The sequence below is a fragment of the Xenopus laevis genome, chromosome 2S (genome assembly GCF_017654675.1).
Source record: "Xenopus laevis strain J_2021 chromosome 2S, Xenopus_laevis_v10.1, whole genome shotgun sequence".
Taxonomy (NCBI): domain Eukaryota; kingdom Metazoa; phylum Chordata; class Amphibia; order Anura; family Pipidae; genus Xenopus; species Xenopus laevis.
In genome coordinates this window covers 59,628,221-59,651,866 of record NC_054374.1, presented here as the reverse complement: position 1 = coordinate 59,651,866, position 23,646 = coordinate 59,628,221, and the positions used below count along the sequence as shown (strand labels likewise).

Genomic DNA, 23,646 nt, shown 5'->3' with positions numbered 1-23,646 from the left:
AAGGCAAATAACTATAAAAAAAATAATAAAACCAATTGAAAATTTGCTTAGAATTGGCAGTTCTATAACATAATAAAAGTTACCTTAAAGGTGAACCACCCCTTTAACTCCTGGTTGTTACTTTTAAAACAATGTTGCAGAAGTCATAGTTCCCCAGGTCTGTTAATCAGCTGCCTTGTCTTATCTGAGCCATCAAGGGAGGGAATAGAAGGGGACAGACAAACACTGCTTTCAGTAGCAAAATCTATACAAATAACTTAGAAACCATAGAACATTTGTAATTACTGTATATTTCAAAGATGCTTAGAATTATGCTTTCTTTTATTAGGTAAAAAAAAACATTCACTACATTGCTCTCCTGCCAGAGCTATTAGATTACAATGTAAGGTATAGTTCTACCAGAATACTTCTATTGCTCCACCAACATGACCATTGCTAGCTACACAACTGACCAGGGGCAGAGGCCCACAACCATATAGATTACATATGTAGATAATATTTTGTGTTATTTTTCTTTTATTTTCTTGTGTATTTCTCTTTTGCATTCTTCCACTATACTTTTATAATTTTTCTGTTATGCATTTCTTTTACCTACTTGCCTTCTCATACCATTTCTAAATGCTACATTTTACCACTATATCTTTGACTTTTCATTAGGGATGCACCGAATCCAGGATTCGGTTCGGGATTCGGACAGGATTCTGCCTTTTTCAGCAGGATTCGGCCGAATCCTTCTGCCCAGCCGAACTGAATCCGAATTTGTATATGCAAATTAGGGGCGGGGAGGGAAAACGTGGAACTTTTTGTCAGAAAACAAGGAAGTCAATTTTTCCCCTTCCCATCCCTAATTAAGATATGCAAATTAGGGTTCGGATCCGGTTCGGTATTCGGCCGAATCTTTCACGAAGGATTCGGGGATTTGGCCGAATCCAAAATAGTGGATTCTGTGCATCCCTACTTTTCATTTACTTTGAATATCCCATTCTCTACTGTTGCACTATTCTCTACAAAACTCTTTATTCACTCTCTTCTTTCCCCCTTTTAACATATTTTTTCTTTACCTTTACCTTCTCATTCCCATTCTTTTGGCTTGTGCTCTCTTCTTTCTATTTTGTTTGCTTTCTATAACCACATTCACCCTTTTTATATTGTCCCTCTAATCTTTCCCTTCTATGCACTCCTTTTATCCCCTTTCCCAAAATATTATTATTTCCTATATTCCTTTGCTCTTCATTTTCTCTGCAAAATCATCTGTTTTAGGGTAGGGACACACTGGGCGATTTGGGGAGTTTTAGTCGCCTGGCGACTAATCGCCGCGACTTTTCTCCCCGAATGCCTCCCCTCGCTCTGCGCCTGGCTAAAATGAAAAATCGCCTGCCCTAATCACACGCGGCGATTCGTTTTCCGAAGTCGCCCGAAGTTTCCTCGTGAGGCAACTTCGGGCGATTTCGGAAAACGAATCGCCGCGTGTGATTAGGGCAGGCGATTTTTCATTTTAGCCAGGCGCAGAGCGAGGGGAGGCATTCGGGGAGAAAAGTCGCGGCGATTAGTCGCCAGGCGACTAAAACTCTCCAAATCGCCCAGTGTGTCCCTACCCTTATTCTGCTTCTTAATGGGTGGTGTTTGGGTTTCTCTTTAACATTTGCCTTCACCTTTCCTTTTAATTTTTCCATTGTTTTGCTATTTCCTTTCTTTTGTCCCCCCCCCCTTTTAAATATCCCCTGGGACTTGTTTCATTAAGAACATAATGCAAGCACTTTCTGTGATATTAGACAGTAGGCTGGTTGTTTTGCTTTGTTGTACTATCTGCTAGTAGTCATCTGCCATGTAAGGCTCGATCACCAAAGGCCTACCAGAGACCTGATATTAGAGTCCTGCATCGGGACATGTACCATCAGTTTTTTTTCTGTATTTATCTGCTCTAATAAAAAAACACATAGAATGTATGCTCCATGTGATGCAGATGCAGATCTTTTTCTATCCAAAGCAATGCATGATCAAAATCTACCTTTTTACCACTGATTAAAGAACACCTATCATCAAAACCAGAGGTGCTGGCTAATACAACTTGAACTCTGGTTGAGGAAATAATAGTTTTGGGAGCAATAGAGTGTCACATCTTTCTCTTGTTATGACTTCACACATGCACATAATGAGCAAGCTTAAAGACTCGCTCATAATGCACATTCTCATCACGGAACATCCCTTCCTGTGCTGGTGGATAAGGGTTCACAGGGGGCCTTTACACTATGGTTTTCCCAAGAAGAGTGTGGGCTCTGTTCCCGTAATTCCAGTCATGAAGTGGGGGAAACAAATTAAGAAGGCTAACACATAAAAATGCATATTGAAAGACAGCAGTGATTTGAATAAATATTACATAGATGATGTCCATCTGGCACCACCCAACCCCAAGTAAGATAAAACTGGAAAAAATATAAATCTTCACTATATCACCCTAAAAACCAGATTATCTCTTAAAGGAACACTAACACTTAAAACATGAAAGTGTAATATCGCCTGAGTAGAATGATTCGAATAGATCGAGCGCAAAAACGCTGTGACTATTCGCCATTCGATAGTCGAAGTACTGGATCGAGCGCAAAAACGCTGCGAATATTCGCCCATTCGATAATCGAAGTACTGTCTCTTTTAAAAATACTTCGACTGCCTACTTCGGCACCTAAAACCTACCGAATTGCTTTAAAAGCCTATGGGAAAGTCCCATAGACTTGTTTTCCAAGTTTTTGATCGAATAAAAAGGCATTAGATCGAACGAAAATCCTTCGAGCGAATATTCGATCGGGCGCCTTTTCGCCTGGCGAATATTTGCCAATTCGCCAGCGCGTAAATTCGCCCGAATTGCCTATTCGATTCTATTCCCCATTCGAATTTCGAGGGATTTAACCCCTCGAAATTCGACCATTGATACATCTGCCCCTAAGTAATGTAAAATGTAAAAGTGGCTATTGACATTTTTAATAATTACAAAGCTATAATAGAAGAAATAAATATAGAAGCTATTTGGATTAAGTAATATATTAGTTAAGCAGTTAGGAGTGGGACCTCTTGTGTTAATGAAGGGTTAAACATGTACTGTGCTTGGTGTTCCTCTCTGAGTTACAGGTCTAAACAAGGTTTATGTTTTTTTAGGTGTAGAAGAAAAATATTTAATTGCCACCCCCCCCCCACACACACACACAGACACACACAGACAAACCACAGTAACAACTAATTGTATACTACTGTGGCCTGAGGTCACTGGGTCTTATTGCAGGACTTATACTGACAGCTGCACCAACAGACCTGATTGGTCTTCTCCACTTCTGTCATTTTTCTATTCTACAGGTTGCACTCCAGTGTGTGCCTAAAGGACTCATTTAAGATTTTTTCCAGCTAACTGAACTTGCACTAAGGTAAGGGATACTGATTAGGCTGACATTTATGTTTGTGTGAATGCGTGTTGATATATATATTTGTATATTTTAGTCCCTATTGGGATGACATAACATTGGTTGTATACACTCCTTTAATACAAAAGTAAAAAAATTAGTTGCCAGTGTTGGACGTTTTTCCTACATTTTTGTCTAAAAAACATATTCTACTATTAATTCAAATGTCTTTTTGGAGGAATTGTATACTGGCAGAACATACTCAAGAGCTTCCAAGTGAATTCTAGGGCCTATAAATATGTTCCTAAGTGCTAAATGTACTGTATATTTAAAAATAAACTCAGAAACAAACATCACAATTTGTTAAAAAAAAATGTGATTTTTGTTAAAACCATTTTTAAAATTTATAACTGTTTACATAACTGCATCCAGACATTTAACACACATATGCAGACATGATATAGTTTGTTTGTTTGTTTGTTTTATATGATGGAGAAAGATAGACAATCTTCATTTAGAGAATTTGTTTAATTGTGCTTACCTTACCATTGAGTGTCTGTGTTCCTATGCAATACAAAACATATCTGTTATCTGTCATATTTCACTGTGAGATCAGTTCTTGGTTTTAGTTTAATATTTCTCTAAACCTGTATAAGCTATTGTAGGATGCTGGCAAAGAAGATTGCAAAGTAGTGTAACTTTGACAACCAATAAAAATTGAACTTTGACTATTCTGTCTGCATTTGGCTAAAAAAAGCTAAACACTAAAGGAGTTGTTTACTGAACAAGTGATAAAACACTAAGAGGTTGCAAGAGCATGCCCTATATTGAGCCCAATTGTGCAACTAGGTCTGGTATAGAGATCAGCATTAGGAGACGGGCTGTGCCTCCTGATGCTCCCTAATTTGCAGGTGTAAAAGGCACACATGTTAGGAGAGGATACGGATGCCTACATGCACCCCCTGCCCACACCTCTAAGATCAAGCAATGCTTTACACAGTGCTCAATCTATGTGGCATGGCACAGGTCTCTGCACTCTGATTGTGGCCTTGTTTTGCACTTTGAATACAGCATCCTGCATTGTAAACGACCCCCTACTTGTCTCCAATTAGTTAATCACATAGTGCAATTTGCTTAGAATTAGAAAGGAGCCTGAGTATCTGAGTGAACTTAAAAGAACCTGTAGACAGCTCCACTTTTTCCAGAGTTTCTCTACAATACCTGTGGCAAGCCAGTTCTTCAGTCACGGGGGAAAAAGGTTATTCTGTCTTGCATGTGAAGCAACAAGAAAATAATGGTCATTAAATTGCCCCGTGTAAATCTAATATGCAGATCTGTGCCTCTTCTTATGTATTATATAACTGACGCATACTAACAGTGAAGATTGTATATATAATATATTAAATATCATATAACAAACATTGGTTTTCTACTTACTGTACATTACATTGCTCCAATTTTTTGTACACAGGGTGTTATAAAAAAGAACTTCTCACTAGGAACAAATCAACATCATGTACCTCTTTATTGCTTTGTGTGTCTCTGGTATTGCCCTCTGTTCAGCTCCTCCATCCCCTGGGGCTAGCAGAAATAACAAGGAAAAGCACAGAAGTGGAGAAAACATAAAGCTGGTTGACTACAATATTAATTATGAGGAATCTATTGATATAAGAAAATATGAGGAACTTCATGATTATTATGACCATGAACCCAAGGTGAGAAACATATTTGAAGCATACAGAGGTATTTCAGGTACAGGTATGGGATTTTTTTTATCTAGAATGCTTGGGAACTGGGGGTTTTCCAGATAAGGGTTTTTTTTCTGTAATTTGTATCTGTAGACCTAAAGTCTACTTAAAAAATGTAAACATTAAATAAACCCAAGAGACTTTAGTTACCACTTAGGACATGGCACTGTTACAGAGAAAAAGTGAATGCAGTCATTTACGAAAATCTGATTATTTGCTTACAATGAGGAGAACTAAACCCTAGCCCCCCTCCACCCCCACTCTGCCCACTCCATTGCACCCTCTCCAAGGTCCCTGCCCACAGCATGTATTCCTTTTAAAAATCTCTCTATCTCGTGACCTGCTAGAAATCTGCAGTGTTCAAAGGCACCATCTTCTGTCTGCTTTTTTGCTTGTACCGCTAGTGTAGGCTTTTACTGGAGTGCTCCAGCTAGATCAGCAATTAGGATCAGAAGACAAACAGAAAATGGCCCCTTTGAACTCCACAGGGAGACTTTTAAAAGGAATAGATACTGCGGGTAGGAAGATTGGAGTGGGGCAACGGAGCAGGCAGTGGAGAGAGTGGAGGGGGCTAGGGTTTAGTTCACCTTTAAATGGATTTTATGGGAAATGGCTTTTATTCGGAAATTTATCAATATTGGGTTTCTGAAGGAGGAACCCAATACCTTTACAAAAGATTTTCCATCTTATACGCATATATCATAGTAATCATAATAACTGTGCTATATAAAAATTATGGTTTGTAAAATTAGTAATCACTAGTTATCTGCCCCAGCAATGCCTCTGATCTGCCCCAATCTCTGTGATCGGGCTGGTGATGACATGACTCTGCCCCATTTTTGTTATCATTCATGACATGACACCACTCAGGGTCCTGCCCATATCCCAAAAGGTGGCAAACCAAATTGTCACTTCCCTTCTTTTCATTTTCTTCTTTTCTGTTATTCCACCTTTCACTTACCCCTCTACTACTCTATTTCTATGTTTTCTCTGCTGCTTTTACTCCTACTCTATCTTCTTTTACATTTGTTTGTTTGTTCCCTCACATTCCATTCTCTCTACCCTATCCATCTTGTATGTATCCTTCTCCTGACCCCCACAACCACTATCCTTTATGATTCATTTTTTTGTCTTGTGTTCTACCCCCTCTGCTAATCTTTCATGCTATTTATGTTTTACAGTACCCTTTTTGCCTCTTTCTGGTGCTTCTCCACCAACAAGTATTCAAATTGTGGATATAGGTAGAATAAAAATGTTAGAAGCATGCTGAAAGAATGGCAGCGAGGGATGCAATGTGAGAGTAAAGTGTGATGATATGGATGTATATCTAATAAAGTGATGAGGAAGTGTAAAGATCTAAAAGTGGAGTGTAAAAAGAAAAACAACAGGTGAGAGGAAACTCATTAGCAGTTTGTGGATAGAGGTGAACAGTGTGAAATGCTGCACTATTCTTCTAGTTCTCTTGACGCGAGACAGCTAGCAAATACTCCAGTAGCCCAATGTATACATGGGTGATATACGGTAATGCTAAAAAAAAGAAGAGTAGGGATAATTAGAAAGAGAATTCATATCTGATTCCAGAACTCAGGAGTCTAACCCATACTTGCTGCCTGTTGAACAACATTCCCATCACCCTTAACTTTCTCCAGTTGTTGCTGAATTTCCACACCAAACATCTTTAGCTACATATACGTATTTCTATGTGTATTTATGACTGATGCTTCCAGTTGAGCAGGATATTTTTCTTGCTTGTAGAATTATATTGTCGTGCAGGCCCAGCAAGGCAACATTAGGATCTTTGAAATTAGGAATTGCATAGTCTTTTACAAGAGATGAGGGGATATCACACCTATATTGGTTATTTAAGGGACAGACCCAAAACATGTGAACAAAGTCAGACTCCTATGTGCCACACCTCCAGGAGAAATCAGTGAAGCTTTGCCCTCCCCACAGATAAAACAATAGTTAGGCTTTCCTCATCAAATTGAATCTGGCCCACTATCTGTTTTTGGTTGTACCTTCTAAGTATATCAGCCAGTATACCAATGATTTTAAGTAGCTGTAATAAGTTTCTAGTATTTGATATCCTCAATATGTCATTATTTTACACATTGGTGTGCCTAGCCTACTGTTTTAATTACAATTTGGCAACATTACCACTAGTCCAAGTCAATATAAGTTATCAAGTTGGGCTTTCATATATTAAAACAGAAAAGCAGTGCCTTGGAACACTGCCAGTTATAAGGTGAAACTGTACATTGAGAAATGGGGAGGCCAGACTTTTTATCTCCTTTAGGTTAAGGTAAACACTAGATTAGGAACGACCAATTATATAAACCTGGGATACAGCATCAGACAATGTGGTTATCTAATAGATGTACAACTTCCCTTCAAATATATAAAGACAGATGAAAGAAAATTTAAGGAAGAAACATAGTACAAAGCTGAGAAATACTTCCAAATGAGATGGGCTGAAGGGGAGAGATACACTGGAGATGAAACAAATCCACTGACAGTAGAGAGCAAAGCAGAGGGGGTGGGTGTCAGAAATAAAACAGAGAAGGAGAAGCCTGAAGGGCTGAAACAGAGAGTTCATAAGCAACAGAGAAGAAAATACAGTAATCACAGAACTTTGTACGATAACAGTATGGTATAAACCAATGCAGATAGCACCCCTTCACCAATATATGACAGTTGCAATTATTGAAAATCCCATAAAGGCCTGAACTATCAATTAAAATATCAATGGCCTGCAGTAGACTATTTTTCACACTAATTTGGAACATACCTGACAAGATTGTGTAGAATATGTGAGTTTTGTAAGGAGTAGAAGGAAAAAGGACCCTTGGAGGCAGCACTCAATGTAATGGCTAGTGAAATGTGATAAAATATCAAAATATCATGATTACCCATCTACCCATCATCTGTGTATTCAAGTACATGTTGTGCTAGGTGAACTTTAAGCTGGCCATAGATGCAAAGATCCGATCGTACGAATCATCGTACGATTGGACTTTCCCATCTCCCGACCCGCCACTAACCATTCAGATCAAAGTCTTACCAGTCAGATTAGTTAAAGAACAGATCAGCAATGTTCTGCCCCTGACAGCAATCGTACGATATTTATGTCCAACCAAAGCTAGTGACAGTCTCCCATTGAAAATCGTACGATCGGCAATACACGCAGCCGACAGAAATTTTCTAACCTGTCCGATCGACCAAACGACCGATCTCCGCCAGACGAAAAATGTCGGGACTCTCCACACACATTCCGAAAATCGTACGAATCCTCGATTTGTACGATCAGATCTTTGCGTCTATGGCCAGCTTTAGTCACACTTTTAGTCACACTATTTATTAATGCAGGATTTAATTTTTTTACCAACACTCAGGGCTTTTAGACACGAGCAGTTTTTGCTGTGTGTCCCTGCAGTCAGTTTAAATATGTTCAACCGCAGCCAGTAACGTAACTAGCCAGGCACAGGGCCCGGTGCGTGCTTTGCAGCCGCCCCCCACAACCCTCAAGAAGTGATCTTCTTGTCGGCTATGTGGGTGTGCAAACTGACAGTGGACCCTGAGGGGGTGCGGGCCCTGGTGCAGTTGTGTCAGCTGGAAAGACCTACTGGTAAATAAAGCATTAGAGCAATTATTATATGATCCCCTTATATATTAATACATAGTTATCATATCACCCCTTAAATGCCTCTTCTATAGCATGAACATCCCCAACTTGGCCAGTCTTTCCTCATAGCTAAGATTTTCCATACCTTTTACCAGTTTAGTTGCATTGAATAATGTAATAAATAATGTAAAAAAAAATAATGAAGACCAATTTGCTTAGAATTGGCCATTTTATAAAATACTAAAAGTTAACTTAAAGGTGATCCACCCCTTTAGAATAATGCTAAAAAAATATAAGATGGAAAGTTATTGAAAAAAATCTTTATTTCTGGTGAACAATATAAATAAAGCTGAAACTAATAAAGTGTTTAAAGACCAAAGCACTGACCTTACCTTAAATGCAGATTTATACTCATCCACCAAAATCTCATGTAAGGTAACAGGTTTTAAGTATCATCTCAACTTCTTACTTTCTTGGCTTCACTTCAAGAAGGTAATAGCAATAATAATAATAATAGTCAGATATATAATAAAAATTCTAACTATAATATTGAGGACCTTGGGGAAGCACCAGCATGAAACTGTAGTCATAAACTTGTCTTTATTTTCACAAATTGGGCATTGACTAAAATTGTAGCCATTAGTAAGGTACCGTATATACTCGAGTATAAGCCGATTTTTTTAGCCCCCAAAATATGCTGAAAAACTCTACCTCGGCTTATACTCGGGTCAAGCGCAAAAACGGTCGCCGGCGTCTAAGAATAGTCGCCGTTGTCTAAGAATAGTCGCCGGCCTCCAAGAATAGTCGCTGGCCTCCAAAAATAGTCGCCGGCATTCAAGAATGGTCGTCGACATCCAAAAACGAGACGCCGGCACCTCCAATGGGAGCAGAAACCCTCAATTTTTTGATCGAAACTTACCAGAAGCTGCTGCATTTCTCACCCTAGGCTTATACTTGGCTTATACTCGAGTCAATAAGCTTTCCCAGTTTTTGGAGGTATATTAGGTACCTCGGCTTATACTCGGGATGGCTTATACTCAAGTATATACGGTAAACCAACCACTTTCAGCCTCTGAGTAAGCGGCATATTGAATTAACTGGTTATATCCATTAATGAATGAATGAATATCTTTAAAAATTTTAAACCGTAAATTTTTCGATAGGAAGTTCATACACTGACTCCACTGAATAAAAAGTCTGGCCTACTGACAAACCAGGGGACTGAGAATCCCATCACACTACCCAGTATTCCAAAACCATCAGAACATAGTCTGTTTGGATCCATGACTGAGCAAGGTGAGTAAAGTTTTGGTTATACAAATATCCTTCCTCCTTTCAAAATTGGACTAATCTGTAAAATGATATAGATTAAATATAAGCAATTTAAAATTTTGTATTGGCCTAATTCACCATGTTATTGTGTAGTGTCTATATCTACAGTAAGTTTTGCACTTTACTCTGTAAAGTGATGTACAAAATATGTGCACTGTATAAAGGGATAATACTCATAACCTTAAGGGACCAGTAACTTCAGAAAAAGAAAATGTACTAGAAGCATGAGAACAAAGCAAACTTTGAACCCTGTGCCTGCCATGTTCACCCAAAGATGGCTTCTTTGTGTCTGCCACGAGTGCTGCACTGGTCACCGCAGGGCAAATATTTAATCTGGTGCAAGGTCAGCGGCGTAACTACAGCTAACCGGGCCCCCCTGCAAAAAAATCTTCAGGGGCCCCGGCTTAGCTGCACGCACGCAGTTACCTGCATGCACATACACGCATCCGCTTCAGCGCTCGCACATCTCCTGTCCTCTCCTCCGATCCGCCCCGCCGCTCTGCCGTTAAATTACTTGTGGCGGTCGCCGCACACAGTGTTAAAGGAATTTCCGTTCAGCAGACCCCTTGGTCCGGGCCCCTCTGTCCCCCGGGCCCCCCCGCAACCGCGGGGTCTGCTGTATTATAGTTACGCCACTGTGCAAGGTACAGACTGCAACTATGCAGGGGCATAACTATAGAGGAAGCAGGCCCTGTGGCTGCAGGGGGGCCCAGGAGGTTTAAGGGGCCCCATGAGGACCTAATTCATTTACATTTGAATAAATACTGTTAAAACAAGTCAACCTCTTGCGGGCTGAAAAATAATTTGCTCTGGGGCCCAGTAATGTCTAGTTACACCACTGTAACTATGCATGGATGTTTGCCCAGACAGCAATTTGGAATGCCCTGCGAAAATCAGGGATTTGGTCTAAAAACTCCAGACTTTTGCTTTCAGTATGTTGCTTGTAGAGCCCTTGGGGCTCTTACTACAGTATACAGGTTATGTTGGAAAAATTACAAATTCTTCAAGAACAGCCTTTTGGAGATGTTCATAAATATGAATTATCTAAAGTTTCATTAATTGGACAAACATGCTGTAATACAAAACAGCTAAATTTCTATACAAACAGTATAGGAATAAGTGGTATTTAAGGTCTAATAAATCATTTTCATTTTTGATTTTACGAATCCATTTACATCTTTAACTTCTTTCTTTCTAAATTATTGCTTCTATTGGATCCCATGAAACATTTTGTATAAAATATGATAATTTATGAGTTCATTTTATTTATTGAATTCTTATTTTGTAAATCACTAAACTATCACTGGTCTCTGATGAAGTACATAGTTACGAAACGCGTCAGACCGTGAACTAGCATTTCGTTTAAAACTGATGTAAATTAATAAAGGTTGATCTTTTAACTGGAAACTAATCTGAGCGATCTTTTTTACTTTGGAGTGCGATGCAATGTCTTGGATGTGCATTGTAAATCACTAAAGAAAACCTAACTAAGAACAAAACAAATAAATGTTATTAATGGAAAGACTTACTAATGTTTGTTTAAGATTAAGAACTATAATAACTGGAGATATAATACTATAACATCTGGTTGGTGGCAAGGTTGTGCATGCTGACTTTATAATCATGCATTATTAATCATAAAGGATTATATGTGTTGCTATTTATTTTCTAGGCCTCCCTATCTGCCTGGTTTGTGCTTGCATTGGAACTTCAGTCTACTGTGATGATGTGGACCTGAACGGTATTCCCCCTCTACCCAAAGACACTGCTTACTTGTATGCACGTTTTAACAGAATCACTAGAATAAACAACAATGACTTTAAAGGGCTAAGTAAGTAATAAGGATATACAGAATATAGAAAAGAAACCCTAAGATACAAAGTAGGCTGTTTTAGGTGTAAACAACAAAGATGATGAGTAAAGCTGGCCATAAATGCAAAGATAAATTCAAAAGGTTCTTAAGATTTTCCACAGCCCTGTGTGGATCGTCCCAACATTTTATGTACCATGGTGATTGATGGTTTAGTCGATTGGACATGTTAGAAGATTTATGTCAGCTAACGATAATGGGATAAATTTATCAAAGAGTGAAGTTCCACCACTAGAGTGAAATTCCGCAGCTCTCAATTCATTTCTATGGGATTTTGAAAGGCATATTTATCAATGGGTGAAAGTGAAAGTTCACCCTTTGATAAATACGCCTTTAAAAATCCCATAGAAATGATTGGAGAGTGGCGGAATTTCACTCTAGTGGCGGAACTTCACTATTAACTTCACTCTTTGATAAATATACCCCATCATCTCTACCATGTATTGCCTATTGACGATATCAATGGGTGTCACTATTATTTGTCGGACATAACTTTCGCATGATTGCTGTCACAGCCAGAATATCTTCTGATTTGTTATTTAATCTGAATGGTTATGGCAGGTCAGAAGATTGTGACATATGTGTTCGTCAGATAGAAGGCTAAAATCTACACGTCTATGGCCAGCTTTAGGAAAAGAACATGCTAAACAAACTTTTAAAAAGATTAGCAGTAACTATTAGCTGAGTAATGTGAAATAATTTATAAGCAGCATGTTTAACAGAGTAGGTAGATAGGTCAATACTAACATTCTTTTTCAGACTTTGACAATGGAGCTGCATCATCTGTTGATGTAGTTCTCTTTTAACTAATAAAATCAGTGGGATTATGTATAAAAAGTAAATTAAGACTAATCAAAACATCCAAAAGTAAATTTCTGTTTTGGTTACATGTGTCTGATTCCACAGATTGAAAGGAAGCAATGATAATAACATGTAAAGTGATAGATTCTGGAACTTGAAATCTCACTGCTTTCCATTGTGGGTAGTGCACAGATTCTCTGAAAAGCAGAGGGATTTTAAATCCTAGAATTCCCTCAGAATAGAAAAAGTTGGAATAGGTCTAAAGGTGTGTGGAAAATTGGAAAATGGTTCCTAAAAGTCAGAGATAGACAATGCTTTAAGTCAATGGAGTCATGTACATATTTAGATTTATTTGGGGGGGGGGTCAAACAGTGCATTAGTCTAAATTAAATATGGCAGTTCTACAGCAGCTGATTTAACCCTTTTGTGATGACAGTTTATCCATTCCTATGGCTGTTGGCCAAAGTTGGTATGTACAAACCACTCCTTTATTTCCTGTCTAATTCCTGCTTGATGATAGTTTTGCCACAAATGAATTGGGGTAGCCGCAGGGGTCTACTTATGAGATCTATTTCTGGAATCATTATGGGGCCCATAATGATATAGCAGGCTTTCTGAAATGGCATGATAGATCAAAGGTCAACAGCACATAATTTGGTTAAGGGGCATGAAAAGGCAAAAAAATAAAATCCCATTTTTACTTTCATTAATGAAAAAGAAACCTATCTGCAATATACTTTAATTAATAAATGTGTATCATTTTATAAGAAACCTGACTGTATGCAGTGAAATTCTCCCTTAATTTACTGCTGTGGATAGGAATTGTCAGATGGTCCCTAACAGCAGAGCAGGGAAACAATCATACTTATGAACAGCAGGGGGAGCCCCGCCTTACTTCCCAGCCGTGCAGAACTCCAGCAGCTTTGTTTATGATGATCCCTAAGCAGCCCAGACCACACTGAGCATGTGCACAGTCTTAGTCTTGCAAAGATGTTTAACAAGGTTACAAGGTGGTGACCCCCTGTAGCCAACTTTGAAAGCATAAATTATTTGTTTGATTAGGCTTGTGGTGCAGTAAGTTCATGTTTATATTTAGTATACAAAATACAGCATTTCTAGCCTTATTCTATTTTAGACTTTACATGCCCTTTAAGGGTTTTTGGACACCATCATAAGTGAACTTTAAAGTGAAGATAAACATTAAAATAATTATTTTAAGCCGATAAATGTATTTTATAACCCAACTTTAGCACATAGTTTTAAAACATAATCTAAATGCCAAAAGGATTTGTATTATATTTTTTGTATTAAAAAGTGAAATGAAACTTCCAAAAATGTAAAAATTGTCAAAAAATGCCACCACATCAGCATTTTTCTAACCATGACCATGAAAAATATTGACATGTATCTGTTTATAGAAATTTTTCATGTCTTTACGCTATGGCAACCAAATAGAAATGAATCTTAACAGACAAGATGAAAAGAAGAAATATTTATTCTTGGAAGAGTTTTATTGGCACAGACAAAGGTATTGGAGATGGCTGTGTACAGAGAGGCCAACCCAGCCCAGGTCCCAACCCAAAACACCCCTGACTATTAGCTCTGTCTAATGCTACCTGTTTTTTGGCATATTTAAGTACACTTGTAATGACAAGTGTTAACTATAATTGGGGTGCAGATTACAGGGAATGCGCCTTTGTGCTATTTATGTGTGTGACTGGGTGAGGACAAAAAAGAGTATCTCTTGAAGAATCCAGGTTGATATGTCTGTAGATGACTGAAAGTTAAATATTTTGGCAGATTCAGAACACAGCCCATACAAACTGCTGTAAATCTTTGAAGAAATTCTGTGCCATTTATTACATTTTACACTGGATGATCGAGTCCTACTGGTAAGAGGGATGAATAATATGTGGTTTAGCTGCTCCTCTTATTTCTGCATATGTATATGTTCCATACACTCAATGAAGGGGTTATTGATAACATTTTCAGTCCCAACTTCTCCAAGCTAGCATACATGACTATACAGTCAGTATTGTTATAATCATTCAAACTTTCCAATTAAATCGAATCATTTATAAACACCGTAAAATGTCAACATCTAATATTGTACCTATATAGCATCTTTGTTTAGTAAAGACACTTATCTGCATGTGTTACCTTTCTAGTATTTTATTTACCCCAGACAAACTGAAACGTGTGGATCTCTCCAGTAATTTTCTGTCTAAGATTGATGATGATGCCATTCATTTCCTGCCATCCCTTCAAGAGCTTATCCTTTCTGAGAACCAACTTAAGGCTCTGCCTGAGTTACCCTCAAGCCTTACTCGCTTAGATGTCCAGTATAATCAGTTGCAAAGTTCTGGGATCCAGACAGATGCATTTAAGGTAAACTTCTGCAAAAATAAAATAAGTCAATTTCTTTGGTGCCATTGTTCAAGCCCATCTTCTGTGTCATCAACATAAAATAAGGTAACATATATCCAAAACATTAGAGGGTTTATTTATTTATACCCCTGAGGCAGTTGCTAGAGAACTAGGGGGTGCACAATCATGCCCCCTTAGTGCTCATTCACTCAACTATTGCATCCAGGGCACTCTGCATCTTCTGCCGAAATAAAAATATGCCACAATGTGCATTACATTGACATAGCTCCTTAACTTCTCAATGATTTTGATGCAATGAGTGTGGGAACATCCATGTACTTCATATTTTTTTGTTTGCTACTGTTATAGGATCTTACCAGTTTGGAGTACTTGTATCTTTCAAACAACAAACTGGACTATATTCCTGTGCCACTCCCTTACAGTCTACGGTCCCTTCACCTGCAGGTAGGAAAAAAAACCTTTCTCTTTTGTTTTACATTTGTATTTGTACATTTACATTTGTCATGTAAAGAAATGTCATATGGAATGTCTTGATTACCACTGCTATCAGGCACAAATTATAGGCTGCCATACTCTTCGCATGTCATTGATTGCTTGAAGCACAAATACAGTAGGCAGGGTCAGAAAGTAGTGACACATGGATAAGGCATTTTGAGAGCCATCACAATACACAAAGATCACAAAGATTATACGATCACAAAGACCCTACAAATTTTCACTTTCACCCTTTGAGTAGAAAATATCTTTAAGTTTCCTGTCACCTTTTACATACAGGCTAAAATTACTTTATGAGGGCCAGTTAACCTGCCTGTATGTTACTAGAGTGTGGGAGAAAACCCAAACAGACGCAGTGCTTGAGACAGCCAAATAGTCATACTCTTCTATATTGCCAGAAAGTCAACTAAACTTATTGTAGGATTAGAGGGCCCTGATCACAAGAGCTTTTAATCTAAATTGTCAATATCTAACTCAGGTCCCGGGTGCAGTAAGGGGGTTGTACTGAGTTACCATATCACCTAACAAAATTATGTATAACAATCAGCGCAGATTCTAAGGAAATCGCCGCCTGAGGCGGCTCCTTCAATGCTGCCCCCTCGCCGGCTTACCTGTCGGGAGAGGAGGCAGGAACACTAATGCGGATAGCGAAATTGCAATTTAAAAAACTTTTAAAAATTTAAATTCGGCTCTTAAAGGTACCAGGAGCATCTTTTTGCCGCCCCTGGAAACCTCTCTGGCGTGCCGCCTGAGGCGAGTTTCTGATAACAATCTAACTCTTTTCCTGCGATCGACATAGGGGCTACATGAGCGGCAAGCAAAGTGACTGCCAAAAACAGACACTTCTAACCTGACAATGGAGGGAGAATGTTTTTTATATGCTTATTGGTATAACGTATCAAAAGGGGGACCTACCCACGTGAGTGCCATGACTTGGCTTAGGAGCCTCACTGTCTGCTACTGAAACCTTGAGAGGCAGAATATGTTTTATTAGAACAAAATAGGGTTGTTGTTGTCTGGGCAGGATTTACAACTCCCTCTTGCATCAACACAGGGATTCAATATCTCTTACAAGGTCAGTTTTAGAACGTATTTGTGTTTTAGTTATTAGACACAGTAAAGTTATGCATCAAATTAATTATATATGCAATATATGAACACACAGACAAGATGATTTTGGAAAATCCATAACACTAGCACCCTATAACAGCTATTGGCAGGGAAAGGGTTAGGGTTAAAACATAGGTGTGCAAAAGTGTACAGATGAAGCCACTTGGATGCTTCATGACTCAGGATTAACTGAAGAAACTGTGTTATCCAAAATCATCTTAACTCATTTAATGCATTTAACCTTTTCATTAGCATACCAAAACACCATTGTTAACAATGGTGAATGCTTTAATTAGATGGGATGCTGTGACGCAATTTTCTGTGTTAAATGGGATAAGTGAGATATCTGGGTTTAGTTATTCTGTGTCAAACACACAAACCAAATTGGCTTCATCTGTATATGTAATCTTATAAGTGACATTATTTTGATAATTATAGAAAAAGAAACATTAGGGGTTATTTACTATGACTCCGGACAGAAGTGTAAGAACACTAAGGTGCACCAATGTGTGTTTATTAGTGCTCATGCAGAGAGCATGGGGGATAGCTGTGATCTCATCTTAACACAGGATAAAAAAAATCCAACATAAGGTATCTTCTACCAGGAAAATTGTATGTACCTATGGATGTTAATTAGCCATTTAAGGGAGATACATATCAGCATCTAAGTTTAATATGGACAATAAGTGGTAAATAAATGATGATGATGTTCATGAAAAAGTCCACCAGTGCATTGGAATGCAAATTTAATTTGAGGCCTTTTTAGTTCTGCAGTAGCATGCCCTGCTTTGTTAGGTAAAGTACTTTCCACTTTGCTACCATATACAGTAGATCAGTGCTGTCCAACTCTGGTGGTACAGAGGGCAGGAATTTTTCTGGACTACATAGTGGAGGGCCAATAATGGAAGCCAATATTAGCCACTCCCTGTTTTTAAACCACACCCATGTTACCACAAGACCATGTCCACATTAATCCATATGCGTCATCCTCCCCTGTGGATAACACAGAATTCCCTCAGCACACCTTTGGGGCCCATAACACCAATAATCAAATGCTTACAAACCCCCAGAACAAACCCATACCAGGCTTTTGTTCCACAGGCAGAGTATGGCACACACAGGGAGAGTATGGCACACACAGGGAGAGTATGGCACACCCAAGGCGCATAGGGCAGGCATAGTATGGTACACCCAGGGATCATAGGGCAGGCAGAGTATGGCACGCACAGGGAGCATAGGGTAGGCAGAGTATGGCACACACACACAGGAAGCATAGTGCAGGCAGAGTATGGCGCACACACAGGGAGCATAGGGCAGGCAGAGTATGGCACACACACAGGGAGCATAGTGCAGGCAGAGTATGGCACATAGGGCAGACAGAACAGAGCAGGAGACAGGGAAACCTATCAGGACCACTCTAAGATTTACTACATCCAGTGCTGGTGCCCCATCAGCATTCTGTACAAGATGTGATCAGGTGAACTATGTGGGCAGTTTCAGTCTGGGTGTCAGGTGTGAACAGTACAGGGTTTTAGGGTTGAACAATAGAGGTGTTAAAAGTGTGAATAATGAAGGGGGATTAAATGTGTGAACAATGCAGGATTTTATAGTCTGAATTTAAAATGTAAACAATGCAGGGGCCAGTTAATCTCTGCAGTGATACATTTTAAAATTTACACATGGTAACTAGACACAGCAAGCAGACTCTCAGGCGGGGGCTACACTGGGGGGGGGGGCAGTTGGGCAGCACTGATTTATATAGTCTTTCTCCCAGTTGCTCAGGCCAGAAATTCTCCAAATCATGTTGACCAAAGCCACCATTTACATTTACATTGATTATGCACTGCAGTGAATGCAACTGTCTTCAGAGTGACAGATGTGGAAGGCAAGGGGTGATTACTGATGTTTACTGGGATTACTGATGTTTTTTTCTGGTAAAGCCTGGTGAAACCACAAATTTTGCTGCAAACCCAAATTGCTTATCCCTACATATACAGTATTTTATGCTACTACTATAGAAGTAGGTAAAGGGGAAGACCTTTACCTTCTACATTATGTGCATCCCCATCCACTTTTCTTTCTTTATGCTTGATTAATTCCTTTGCTCCAATTTTAGCATTTGCCACCACATGTACTATTCTACACATCTTATCTGTTGGATCCATCTTCTTTTCTTACCTATATTCAATTTTTCGTTCTTTTTTCTGTTCCCACATATATTCTAATTTTATTTAGTATAAACCTATGCACTGTTCTCTGATACATCTCCATTTTAGGTTTAAATCTCATCTCTTAAGCTGTTCCTTTCCGCAATTTTCTGTTTGCTCGGTTAGTCAGTTAACTGTAAGTCAGTTCATTTAATACGTCAGTAAGTTCATTTAGACTGAAAGGTTAACTTTAATGGACAAGTATCTTTTTTCAACCTAAATAACTTTGTAAATATATTACATTTTAACCTTATCATGTTCTCTGTGTGCCCTTATTACCTTCTTATACCCATGGGCCTTCTTTCATTAAGACCTGAGAAGGCAAAGCTACCTCAAACCTGTCTGACAAAAAAATTCAAACAAGCAAAATAAGAAATCTTAACTGACCATGGGGTGGTGTTGAGTATCTACATAAAGGAATGCATAACACTGGGAATACATGCAAGGTTGCCAGATGAATGGTTCTGGGCCCGATTTAACCATACCAACTGTGGGTCATATCTGGCTGATCCAGTAACTGCACTTCACTGGCTTATCTGGACTTAATGCAAAGCTTGTTGCAAAGTTTATATTGCCATGTTTGGGGTTCATGTAATGTTCCGAATGAATTCAGTCTGCAGAAAATGCAGTGTTCCTTATCCATTTGCTATAGTGATCTTACTGGGATGTCTGAGGTGAATGCTTATTATCAGTTTAGTAATCTTACTAGTATGTAAAAAAGTGTTGTCAGTGCTAAATAATCAGGATAGATGGGGTCAAATCAGATATTTGCCTTAGCCTCCTCAAACAAAATAAATTACCTTCCACATTTACTTATACCAATGCTTCTATGATATTTCAATTCTTTATACCTAATTCCCTTTCCTTTCTCTTCAACCGTGTGAGTTATTCTATGTTCTTTACCCATTTTCCCTTGTCCTTACACACATTCTGTTTTATGCTTCTTCTATATAATTTTCATCCCTTAACTGCTTTTCAGTCTAAACTTGCAATAGGGAGAGCAGTAGACTGCAGGAAAAATAATCTGACTAAACACACAAAGATATTATCTTCAGATTAAAGGTTTCATAAAATTTTCAGGACTTGTGTGTCCAATAAATGAATGATCTAAACTGATTCTCTGCCTCTCTTCTCATAATACTGCAGGTCTCTCTGCCAGGCTGCTACCTCATAATTGTTATATTATATATTTTTTCAACTTCAGCCTGGTCAAATGATGTTGTGTGTAAGAAAGACTGTGTTAGAAAATATCTCTCATTAAATTTAGGGGAGAGTCCAAACCTGATTTTGTCTGTGTGTGATAGTGTACATTTATGTGAGTGTGAGTCTGCTTAAATGTGTGTGTTAAGAGTGTGTATTGTTGTGCAGTAAGTGGTTATGGTACTTGTGTAACAAGTAAACCAACCAAATCCCAGTCTGTGCCCCTCTCTACGTATTCTGCTAGGACAAGGTAGGTCTTTTTGTGTGTATATCATCTTCCATAAAGTCTCTTATGTTCAACCTCCCATTGATTGTCACCTCTTCCCATTGAGTAGTAGTTATGTCCATGTTTGCCAGCCCTACTTCTAAACTACCTTAATACATCTTTCAATATAAATATTTACTAACAATCAAATTAGTGCTCTTTTTGGTCTTTATATTAGATCCAGCTTGTTTTTTGGTCTTTATATTAGTTCAAGACATGGGTAATTAGCTAATGAGGCTAACGGGGATAATAATGGGACAGGGGACTATCCTTCCATTATTTCTTCTGGTTGACATATGACTCAAACTTGATTGTTGCCCTAGGGGAGAAATTAGGACAGAAATTGTTTGCTTAGACACTCCAATGAAGTCAAATCTTTCTAAAACTTGATGTAAGTAGGGACAATTAAGTGAATCAAAGACCACTGTAATATCTAAATTTAGCAACAGTACATTTGTGTAAAGTTTCTACATTCTGAATGATATTAATTGACCATGTGATATTATTTGTGGTGTGCCGATCTGGTGAAGTAGGGCCAATTAATTGAATCAAAGGCCTTTGTAATATTTATATTTAGTAAAAAACATGTCTGTGTAAAGTTTCTGCAGTCTAAGGGCTCTTACAGGCGAGCGTTTGAAGCTACGATCCCCTGCGTTCCGTTTTTAAGTGTTCAGCCGCAGGGGAGCGCAGGAGTAGACGCTTTCAATGCATTTCAATGGGGCTGTACTCACACAGGCGCATGTAGGCGTCGAACACAGGAAAAATGCAGCATGTTGCATCTCAACCTGCGTTCAGCGCCTACATGCGCCTGTGTCGTCTGTAAGAGCCCTAAAGTTAGCAAAACTACATGTCTGTGTAAAGTTTCTGCAGCCTGAAAAGGTGCATAAGAAAATTATACCAGCTGATAATATCTGTGGTCTGCCGAGCTGGTATAAATCCGATTTGATCCAGGTGGTTAAAAGTTAATCAGTTTAAATAACCAATAAGGGAAAACAATTATTGCAAAAGGTGGTGGTGGCTTTGGAAATATAACAGTTTTAATAGGTCAGGAGAAATAGAAAGCCCTTGCATAATAGCATTAAAAGAATTGGAAATATGTGGTATAAAAAGAGTCAACATATTTTTCAAATGGTTACAGTTAAAATACCAAGACCAGGGTCCTTATTGCTTTCTAATGGCAATGGTCTCCTGAGAGATGGGAGAGTTTCTGGACTCATTTTGCTCCTGGGTAACCTTAAGTATGAAAAGTATGAAAAGGCAACATAAAAAATCCAGTCCTGTCAAAATTGCAGTTGTCTGATTATAGAAAGTACAGTTTCTGATTTTAGGAGTTCACTGGATTGAAACATAAAGTACCATATTATTATTATTATTAATAATAATAATAATAATAATAATATGTGGGGCCTGTTCCTCCACTCTCAACCCTTCCGGGAAACTGGCAGACACTGTGTTAGACTGGGCGTAGAATTCATTTTGTCTATCCGATCACGTTTTAGCTTCATAAAAGTGAACATCAGCAAGTTTTATTTTAGTTTCAATGATGCACATTTTTTTTAGTAGGAAAGTTAGTGAGGACCACTGCGTTTTTTTTTTTTACTGTTTTTGTTTATTATATTTGTTTTTGCCCTCGGTTTAAAGGAGAAGGAAAGCTACTGAGGCATTTTATTGCCAATAGATTAGCTGCAATAGTGCAAGCTAGAATACTGTATTTATTCTGTAGAATGTTTTATTATACCTGAGTAAAAAGCTCTAGAAGCTCTCTGTTTGTTTAGGATAGCAACGGCAGTATTAGCTTGTGTGACATCACTTGTTGCCTGAGTCTCTCCCTGCTCACTTATAGCTCTGGGCTCAGATTACAGCAGAGAAGGGGGGGGGAAGAGGAGCAAACTGAGCACGTTCATGCCCGGGACAAGGAGGTTTAAGCTGGCAGGAAGTCTGATACAGAAGTCCATGTATACACAACAGAAGGAAAGAAATGCAGTGTTTCTTTTGACAGAGCACTCAGAGCAGCACTACTTTAAGGGTTTACTGGTATATTTAGGTGGATTTTTCTGATAAGGCTTACTTAGTTTTAACCTTTCCTTCTCCTTTAATAACATGTCATCACTGGTTTAAAAGTTGCACAGATGGGTCAAGAGAAGGATCAAGTTTGTCAACAAAGTAATTCTTGACTGTGGCTATGAGATTAGAGGTGATTGTAGTAATAGAAACACATTTAATTTCTTCTTTCCAAGAAATAGGATTTTCTTGTTGCAAATATTGTGATCTGATCACACAATTGGAATAATGGTAGAAGCATTTAGTTGCAATAAAATGTCTGAATAAATATACAAATAGTCAAACCAGAAAGAAGAGAGACTATTAAAGGAGTATTCTCTGCTAGTCGAGATAGCTCCAGCTGTTCAGAGATGTTTTTAATGTTTTGAAGACCTAAGATTTTGACATCTCTCCCTGTTTTCAGTATATTCGAGATACACTTCGAGATGTACATCTAATTATTCCAATTCATATTTTGTATTCCTCCAGAATAACAACATTCAAACAATGAACCTTGAAACCTTCTGTGAAAGCAGAGACCTCACGTTTATAAGACGGAACTTGGAGGACATTCGAATGGATGATAATCCAATCAATCTCAGCAAATTTGTACATGGCTATTTCTGTCTTGTCCGACTTCCTACTGGTTCCTACTACTGAACTCTATACACAAATACACCTTCTAAAAATGTCTCAGATAGATCTTATTTGGCCAATAGAAAAAGTGTAATTTCTAGCTTTCAAGCTGAACATAACTTTACAAAAATTATTCATATAATTACTAATAAAAGCAAGGTGTTAAATACACACGTTGAATTTTTATTAATATAATGTACTTGAAGAGCTATAACGTCATCTAAGTAAGAACATGAACAACCTAATTGTTAGGCACAGAATGAAAAGTGAAAAAAGCCACACATAACAGAATCCAATATTTAGAAACAAATCACCCTATAAATACTTCATTCAGCTCATTTATAGCAGCCACACACAGCATGGCATGCACACTTCATAGCACACTATTAGCTCCCTCCTCCTCTTCCATGTGAAGGTGACTTTCAGGCAAGATCTCACATATTGATCAATCTGAATGCTGTGCCCAGCGGCAGAGAGACTGCTCAAAAAATAGAGGCAGGCCTTAAAGGGAAACAACTGCTTAAAATAGGAATGAAGAGACTG

General features: G+C 38.4%; 1 protein-coding gene across 1 annotated transcript; it reads left to right on the top strand.

Annotated features, from left to right (window-relative positions):
• The first annotated feature begins 3,125 nt into the window (after positions 1–3,125).
• Positions 3,126–23,270, top strand: optc.S (opticin S homeolog). The gene is made up of 7 exons (XM_018249305.2): positions 3,126–3,413; positions 4,861–5,104; positions 9,923–10,055; positions 11,764–11,922; positions 14,948–15,150; positions 15,499–15,594; positions 22,957–23,270. The coding sequence occupies exons 2-7, from the start codon at positions 4,904–4,906 to the stop codon at positions 23,125–23,127; spliced, it is 963 nt and encodes a 320-aa protein (XP_018104794.1). The 5' UTR covers positions 3,126–3,413; positions 4,861–4,903; the 3' UTR covers positions 23,128–23,270.
• Positions 23,271–23,646: the final 376 nt, after the last annotated feature.

What these genes read in the sequence shown, in the direction of transcription:
- optc.S (XM_018249305.2), top strand. Translation starts at nt 4,904, where the DNA reads ATGTACCTCTTTATTGCTTTGTGTGTCTCTGGTATTGCCCTCTGTTCA. An exon ending in ATTATGACCATGAACCCAAG is followed by an intron (nt 5,105 to 9,922) that starts GTGAGAAACATA and finishes ATTTTTCGATAG; the next exon opens with GAAGTTCATACACTGACTCC. An exon ending in CAATGACTTTAAAGGGCTAA is followed by an intron (nt 11,923 to 14,947) that starts GTAAGTAATAAG and finishes TATTTACCCCAG; the next exon opens with ACAAACTGAAACGTGTGGAT.